The 8,972-nt window shown below is 41.1% G+C and overlaps 1 protein-coding gene across 3 annotated transcripts in view; it reads left to right on the forward strand.

Annotated features, from left to right (window-relative positions):
• The window catches only part of oxr1a (oxidation resistance 1a), a 219,761-nt gene that overhangs the window by 175,603 nt on the left and 35,186 nt on the right, over nt 1-8,972 (forward strand). For all 3 annotated transcript variants that reach the window (XM_024267094.2, XM_024267097.2, XM_024267096.2), the window contains 2 exons: nt 514-621; nt 2,481-2,594. In XM_024267094.2, coding sequence (XP_024122862.1) covers nt 514-621; nt 2,481-2,594 — 222 coding nt within the window. The remainder of the gene's footprint in view (nt 1-513; nt 622-2,480; nt 2,595-8,972) is intronic.

Genomic DNA, 8,972 nt, shown 5'->3' on the forward strand with positions numbered 1-8,972 from the left:
TTCAGCAAAAGGCTTCTTCTACTTTTCCCAAAAAGCATTCACACAAGCATTATCACAGGTAATGAAACGTTTCTAGTTATAAAGTGTTGCCAAGTTTATTTATTAAGAACCAAAAGAGACTGGAGTTTGTTTGCTCCTAGAAGAGCGCACAAGGACTTCCTCCAAACACATTGATTTAAATTGATTGTTATAATAGAGATGTTCACAGCAAATACTGTGAGTTGTGTGTGTGTGGAGTGAGGCAGTAAAATGTTTTTAAAGCGAAATAATGGATGTGTTAGTGAGTATGTGGTTGACACACAACAACAGAGAGTTAATGTTTCGCCTCATGTTGTCGCCGTCAGCAGCCGACGACAGCTGGAGGTGACGTAGAGTCGCCGCTCGGCTTTAGACGCTTCCGTCCTCTGTGTCCTCTTCCTCTGTCTCGTCTTCCTCGGCTTCTGTGCAGCTTGTTGTGGAAGCCTGAACAGGAGCAGCAGTGTGATCTGTGTGTTCTCTTGTCTTGTGGTCCAGGTGGAATCGCGGGACACTCTGAACAGCATTGCGCTCAAGTTTGACACCACGCCCAACGAGCTGGTTCAGCTGAACAAGCTGTTCTCCAGAGCAGTGGTGCCTGGCCAGGTGTGAACCTCCGTCCGCACTGATATTTCAACACCGCCACACACTAACACCGCCGGCTCTTTCTGACCATTCCTAATACATTCTCTGTGGTTTTCCTTCATCTCATCGTCTACTTTCTGCTTTGGGGAATTTCCTGAGAAAGAAGCTCCACATGCTGCATGAGTTTATCCCAGCATCCTGCTGATTCACTAAGCACATCTCCGTTCTGTGTCCCTCATAATTGCCTGCCATTTACAGCGTCATTCGCTTCATTCAGATGCATCTCGATGTGAGACACCAAATGTGTTTCTAAATGTCTGCACTTCCACCAGCGATGCTTTTCTTCTAAAACGCCAGAAGACCATCTGTAATCCTGTGTCTTCAGCTTCACTGCATCCCAAATTTAAAACAGGAACACCACAAATGTCCAGAAGAAATGTTTACTCCGTATTCCCTGTCATCAAAATGAGCTGGTGGATCCCTCAGCTCAGATCTGAGTTCAGCAGCAAACAAACAGGGTGTGGAGAGACCTCACTGCTCCTCCGACACCAATACATGCAGCTAGTTTGATTCTTTCCCCTTAAAGTGGATGTCAGATGAAGTGTTTTCCTTTAAGGAATCAAAAACATCATCATGAAACAGATCCTCAGAAGAAGTCGGGATCCCCCAACAATCTTTAAATTAAAGTTACATCACTTAAGTATTTTCCTCTTGGAAATCAACGTCCACATTGTTATAAGATGGATGCTAGTTGCTTAGTCAGTAAATCATATGTTGTATTATTCCAGTGACACATAGATTTTCTGGTATTGTGCAACCAGAAAGTGAAGTGCATCTACAGAGAGCATGAGTTCCTGCGATGCACAGATCCTTCTGCTGATAACTTTACCACACTTGAAAATCAAGAAAACAGAGTAGAAGTGAAGAGGTCAAATCAAAAGTCTCCTTTGCACATAAATGACTGCAGCAGCTTCAGGGAAACCTTTAATGTCAAGGTGGGTTTTGGGAATCGCAGTGAAGCTGAAAGTAATGACATTTTAGAAACCTGACGATGACATAAAGAAAAAACAGGAACTTTATCAATGAGGAGAAAATAATCATCTGCTGCAGTTTTTTAGATTAAATGAATTAAATGTCGGAAACAAAAACATGTTTTGACGGATTTTAAAGCATAAAATCTTCTACATAACCACTGACTGTATATGAGAACTGGACTGAGTGACCCCCTCCCCCTGGGGTTCCAAACAGGAAGTACCTGCTGGCTCCAAGGAGCCAAAATCTGATAGACTTCTCTAGAGAAATAAACAGCTGTTACTCAGTTATTCTATTGGTCATATTTTTTTTTTTTTTTACCATTTTCACAATATTTTTTCTGTCGTTCAAGTTATTTAAGTTAAAACTGACCAATCAGATGCCTCAATAAAAGCATGTGGTCTCACATCCAACACAGATTCTCCTGAGCCAGCTTTTAAGTTTTCTGGCCCTCCAACAAGTTCACTTCTGATTGGTGAGAGTGGTTGCCATAGAAACTATGACTGATTGGATCAATCACTGAATACTGGCTCCAGTGTTTTAGCAGTCGAATTGTGAAAAAAAAATGACGACTGAGTTGACTTCATTTGTTTTCATCTGGAAGGAAGTAAACTCTTTTCTATGGGTGATGTCACACTGACTCACTCCAGTTCTCTTATACAGTCTATGTAATTACCACACAGACTCATCCCACCGTTTCCTCTGTTTTGTCAGTAACATGAGATTGTTCTCCTCATCTCTTGATGGCATGTTTGAGGGATGTTGTGTTTCTTGTTGTGTGTTCATGTGTGTTCATGTCGGCAGAAGGGCAGCACCTGTGTCAATACAGACATGGATTGTGTTTGCAGGTTCTGTACGTTCCTGATCCCGAGTACGTCTCCAGTGTCGGAAGCTCTCCCTCCCTCAGTCCCATCAGCCCCTTGTCTCCCACATCCTCCGAAGCAGATTTAGAAAAGGCAACGGTACGTTCACCACTCCTCTGATGCACTCTCTCACACGTCCAGGGGGGTTTCACACACGAGGCCACGGGGTCAAATCAGGATCACCTTGAAGTGAACGAAAAAACAGATTGAAAAATAGACATTCTAACTGAATTTTTTTATTGAAAACTGGGAAAAAAATTTTAAAACAAGACATTGTAAATTTGAAAAAAAAAACTGAAATTCTGAAAAAAAAATCTTTTGGGAAAAAAAGTAAAATTTGAAAAAAAAATATATGAAAATTGAAAAAAAAAACCTGAAAACTTGAAATAAATCTTGTAAATCATGTAAAATTAGGCTCAGCTCAGCAGTGAAAACTCAAAATCAGAATTGAAACTGAAAAACTGAAAAAAGAAAATTCAAAACAGCAACTGTTACTAATGGATCTTTTTTTCAATCAGTAATTTTTACATTTATATTTTTTTTAAGTTTCCATTATTTTTGTTTTTCAAATTTTCAAGATTTATTTAAAGTTTTCAGGGGTTATTTTTGTTTTCAAATTTTTTTTTTTTTTTCATTTTAAAAACTTTTTTTTCAAATTTTCTTTTTTTTCCAAAAACTAATTGTTTTTACATTTTCTACTTTTTTTCCGTTTTAAAATTTTCAAGAAAAAAATTTCCATTTCAGTGTCTATTTTTTGAGTTGTCAATCTGTTCATTTGCTTTGCTGATCCCTATTTGACCCCAGACGAGGCCTCCACAAAGGTCAAACATGCAGCTGAAGTGTAGATCCACAGCTGAGGCTTGATGCCGTTTTCATGGGTTTACACGAGCATCAGACGGTTCAACTTAAGCCAGAAAAGCTCCTCCTATCAGTTAATAAAATCAGTTGATTCCTTGAAAGTCTGCAGGAGAACGGCTCGCTCTCCAATATCTGTCAACCCGCAGTAATTGAAAGGCATGTGTACTTTGGCTAAAGTTTCAGTATCTGGAGGCAGCATGTTGGTGCTTTGCAGATAAAATAAAAAGCAGGTTTGTTTGGAATCACACAGACGACCAGGAGCAAGAAAAGCTACAAAATCCCTCAAAATGTTCAGTATGGAAGAGGTTTATGAATGTTTACATTGAAGTAAGGTTCACACTGACCGCTTTCAGTCCTCCAGCGGTCTCCAAACCTTTTCTTGTGAGGGTCACGTTACTCTTTTCTTCACGGATGTGGGGCCGGAGTGAGTTTATAGGCTAGCAGAACAAGGGTTCTGTCTGCGATTGATGCTAACAGTGTTTCCAGTTTAGAAGTTTGACAAAGTATCAATATCGCAATATTTCAACTCACCAACGATTATCCGTCCTCTCTTTGCCTGAATCGGTTTCTTAAAATACTACCAAGAAAGACCACCAGTGGGCGCTTCACGTGAGCAGGACAGTGAAATGTACCTAAAAACATAGTTGCATGGGTAAAGCGGGGAGGGAGGGAGGGGCTCCTCGCGCCTTCCCCACCCGCTCCACTCCTGGATGAAAACGCTCGTGGATGCCAGAGCGTCCGCGAGCAAAAAGGTTACGTTCATGTCTGTATCTTTCTAAAGCAGACGAAGTCACAGACAGCGCGCTGGTTGTAATGTAACAAAAACATGGATTGTTGTGACGGTAACAGCAGTAACCCGTCCAACCAAAGCGCTAAATTACACCAGATTCTAGCGGAAAGGTGTGCAGCGTCTGACCGTCCAAGTGTAGCGGCATCATTGATCCAACAGGGGTGTATGCTAGCAGTACACAAATGAAAATGAAAAGGGAAAATGAATGTGGATACATCACTGTAAAAAACAATGATCGTATAAAATGAACAGGCTAAACTTTAGCTTTGTGCCTCAATAATAATAAATTATCTGACAAAAAAATGAATTGCTTTTTAGTTCTTAACTGGAGCTTTGTTTATTAGTTACTTTGAAATATATGGTATTAATGCGAAGACACATTAGTATTTGTTGATAATTTAGTTAAATGTCGGAAAGGGTGTTAAATGAACATCAAGTGTTTTAAATTGTTGTAAAAGAAAGTTTTGAAGAAAATAAAAATATATAAATCAAAGTCAGATTGGGGGAAAAATAAATAAATAAACAAAAATCATGCGTCTCTGATATTGTTCAGGGGCCGGGGCAAATGAGTAGGTGGGTAAAAGCTTGAACCTGAAATAGAATGGAACTAAGTTAGGAGACAGCAGAGAACGGCTTCAAATGTTGTCCTGTCAGAGATCTTACATAAATATCTGCAAATGTTTGATTGGTTAGTGGAATCTTAAATCACGTCATCTGTGAAGCTGTTCTCTAAGAATCCATGAGTCCAGTTCAACGTCTGAGGTGAGCCGTCAGGCCTCCAGCTCCTGATCTGTCCTCAGGACATGTAGAAGCTCATGTCCAGGTTCACTCTCACACTCGTCCAGACAAAAGCGATCGCACCGCTTTGCCCCTTTGTCTTCTTCCACACACAAGCATTGAATTATCCCTTAAATCTGTGCTGTCAGGCCCTAAAGCTCTGCTCTGTGTGGGCCTGAACTCCAACACCCTGGATGGTGCGTCGTGCTGTCCGGCACAGACGAGACGACGGGAGGAGCCGATACCTGCTGCTGCTTTTTATGAAGCCAGGGACTGATCCGTGTGTGTGAGCAGGAGCAGGACGCAGGTCCCCTCACGGTTTTTTGTTATTCTGTGTATCCACTCAGAACATGTGCGTGTCCTGTTCTTTGAATGTGAGATTTCACTTGATGCAAATTAGCAAACCTGAGAAGCACAGAGAGTGCTGAGGAAATTCTAAGTGGTGTTTTCAGTGTTAAGACGGCAGAGGTAGAGATGCAGATGTACATTAGCAGGAAGATAATCTGAGTGGAAAACAAGTCAATCTGTACATTGTTCAAACCGGATCAATCCCTTTCTGGCTCACTGGGATGCTGGAGCCTATCCCAGCCACCATGGGGAGAAGGCGTGGTACAGCCAGGATCAGGGGTGTCAAACTTAATCGAACAAAGGGTCAAAATCCAAAACAGACCTTAGGTCGAACAGGATAAACATTTATTGAACACACTAAAACGACATTTTTAAACCTTTAAAACCGTAACTTTTTTAGCTTAAATATGATTTCGATATTTAAAATTGCCTGTGATAATTCTAGTGTGAACGCTGTAAGCGGAATTTGGCCGTGAAGATGCTGAAATTGATAGCTAAACAAGCTGAAGCTGATAGCTAACTGAAATATTAGCTAAATGCTAAATTAGTCTAAAAAACTGAAAAAATACTAAGTTTTCCAAAGTAGCTAGTATGTAGCTGAAATATTAGCTAAACACCAAAATAGCCTAAAAAACCTTCATAAATGCCAAAATAGTCCAAAAAACTAGCAGAATGTCATTATAACTTTCAACTTTACTACAGTCTGACTCCATTTAATATAAAGTAACGACTAATCGACTATTAAATTAATCATTGACTATTTTAATAGTCGATTAGTGGTTGATTAGTTGACTAATCGCGGTTATCCACAGTAACCAAACCCATCAGTTTTTAAGTTCCCATTTCAAACATGAAACCTGAAAACAAAGCCAATAATGAGGACAGAATAAGAAGATGTTTCTTAAATGTCCTCAGAGAGTTTTGGCTCTTTAATGCTGATGATTGATGTCATTGGTTTTGGAAGTCTCTGCTCATGGTTCAGACTGACCTCCGTTAGAAGCCCTGATGGCGCTCGCTCCGCTCTGATTGCTTGTTATCTGCGTATCATTGGAATTGCAGGCCCTGGCGCTCCAGCGGTCTCAGCAGCGCTGCGTAGGTGATCGATTCTTTGTTGTCCGTGTTTGACGTATCTTCACATCCTGTCCTGGCCTCGGCGCTCAGGAGAGCAGCGGCGTGTGTCATCTCCCTCAGGTTCTGTGTCTGCAGCATCCGAACAAGCCAATCAACAAGCACCGCTGGAAACTCAGCGGTCCCTTAAGAAATATGACTGTTTGCTGGTCTCCATGGAAACATCAGGCATTTTGTTCTTTTGCAGGAAAATTGATTGCAAGTCTCCGCTGCAATCACCATCACTCTCAGTCCACTTGAGTTTGACGCTTCTCGCCACGAGCGTTTTCCCGGTGGTTTGTGCTCGTCTGTGTCTGTTCATTTCTCAGCTGCCGCCAGAAGAAAGGTCCTCTTTTATTTGCCACTTATCTATTTAGGTCATAGCTTGGGAGAACAGGAGCAGATTCAGCGGCTCTCGACGGGGGAGGATCAGAGAGCGGGCCCGTGACTGCCGAAAAATTCAAGCGATCCTGCGTCTGATATTCAGAGCAGCTAATGAACGGAGCCGCTCTCTCCCAGACGAGCAGCCGAGCAGCAATTATTCCAGGCGAAGGAAGTGTGCTTGGAAGGCAGAATGGAGGGAACATTACCTCACCCCAAGTGTCAACTCTGTGTTTGTGTAGGCGTTGTGTGTGCATGCATGAGCCTCAGTGTGAACGTGTGACTGTTTCTCCTCGTGTGTGTTTTTGTGTGCGATTCCTTGCCGGATGCAGCATTTAGGTGCCCTTCAGTTCTTCTTCTAACTGCAGGAAGAGCCTTAATAACTCCGTCTGCTTCTTTTTTTTGTTTCTCCAGAATCCCAAGCATCTTTTAATTAAAGGCCTATTACTGGGCCTGATGTGCTCGTCTCAAGGAGAATATTAGGGAATGAATGGCTCTGGCAGGTGTATATTAATAGCAGTGCTGGGAGAAGATGACTTCAACGGGTCTCTTGAAAAACGCTTCGGTTGGAATAAAAGTGGAATCTGGTACAAAGCAATTAAAGGAATGTTAAATATTGTAAAGAAAACTGGATGAGCAGAGTCAAGGCTCTGCAGATGTGCATCCTTTTAACACCGGTGAAACTTTGGAGAACCACGAGAACTGAGACTTTAATCTGAATTTTGCACTAAACTGATGCGGTGAGACTCCTCGGGTCGGCCTCCAAACCTCAGCATGACACCCATGCAGAGTGTTACACACAACACTGGAGCCAATTGATTTGTCCTTGAATCCATAAAGTGTAAATCTAATTGTCCAAGCTGGAACAACTTCTTTAAGGCTACAGTTAAACTGTGAATGAGTCAGCTCCAGTAAGCTGGGCCATTTCAGTCGATTCCTGTCATCCTTATGTAGCACCTCTAATGCTGATTTGGACCAGAATTCCTCGAGGTTCAGTGAATAGACGAAGAAAAAATTAACCCCAATAAGGGTTTTAAAACATTGGCTCATTTATAAGTGGATGAGAAATAACAAAATGAAATAAACATGAAGAAAATAAAACAGAAAACCAAAATAAAATTGTTGACCATGAACTTTGTCTTTTTGTAAGTAGAACAACATTTGGTTAACCCCAGGACTGGTCAAAGAGATGAACCCTTTTTAACATAATTATGAACTAGATATATAGCATTACCTGTGATAATGCTAGTGTGGATGCTGTAAACTGAATTTGGTCGCTGAAGATGATAGTGAAGATAGCTGAAGATGCTGAAGCTGAGAGCAGAAAACACTGAAGTTGATAGTCAACTAAAATATTAGCTAAATGCTGAATTAGCCTATAAAACTTTAAAAAAAACTTAGGTTAGCCAAAACAGCTAGCATGTAGCAGAAATATTAGCTAAACTCCAAATAACCTAAAAAATCTTAGTAAATACCAAAATATTCAAAAAAGTTAGCAGAATGTCAATTTATAAAACTTTAAAACGGTAACTTTTTGACATAGTTATAAATAATAAAAACACAGGAATATTATTCCAGAATAAATCAACTTAAACCTTAAATAACTTTAAATATTTTACTCTCCATAAAATATATTTTGTCAAAATTATACAAGTTAAAAGTAAGTCCAAGATAACATCGGATCATTAATAACAATAACATAAAATGATCTGGAGGGCCGGATCCGGCCCCTGGGCCGTGACTTCGACACTCACTCTTTACTTGATGAGCTCTCCCTAGCTGAGGAGAAATCCTTTATATTTCAGATTCAAACTGCAGTTTTTGGGTCAGTTGTTTTATTTTAAATCTCCATTAAATCCTCCGTTCCAGAACGACCTTATGGACGCGCTCCAGCCAACTGAGTCCAGGTTTGGTGGCCGAGCTGAAAACCTCCCTACAGTACAGAGCAGAGGGTGACGGCCCACATGCTCCGCCCATGCCTTTGTACAGCCCCCCCATCAGCCGAGCTGAACCAGTTCCCTGACCGGGACCGCTCTGCCCTTGTCCTACTTTCCAGTTTTCCTAACTCTGCCGCGTCCTTGTCAGAGGAAAACCGTTTACAGTTTTGGGGTCGAGACTGTCTCCCTGTTGTTTACAGCTCATTGTTCAGAGCCTCTAAAGGTCTATTTTTAGAATCCTAACTTTAGGAAAACTTCTTGACAAATTGAAAAGTTTCT

The sequence above is a fragment of the Oryzias melastigma genome, linkage group LG16 (assembly GCF_002922805.2).
Source record: "Oryzias melastigma strain HK-1 linkage group LG16, ASM292280v2, whole genome shotgun sequence".
Classification (NCBI taxonomy): Eukaryota; Metazoa; Chordata; class Actinopteri; order Beloniformes; family Adrianichthyidae; genus Oryzias; species Oryzias melastigma.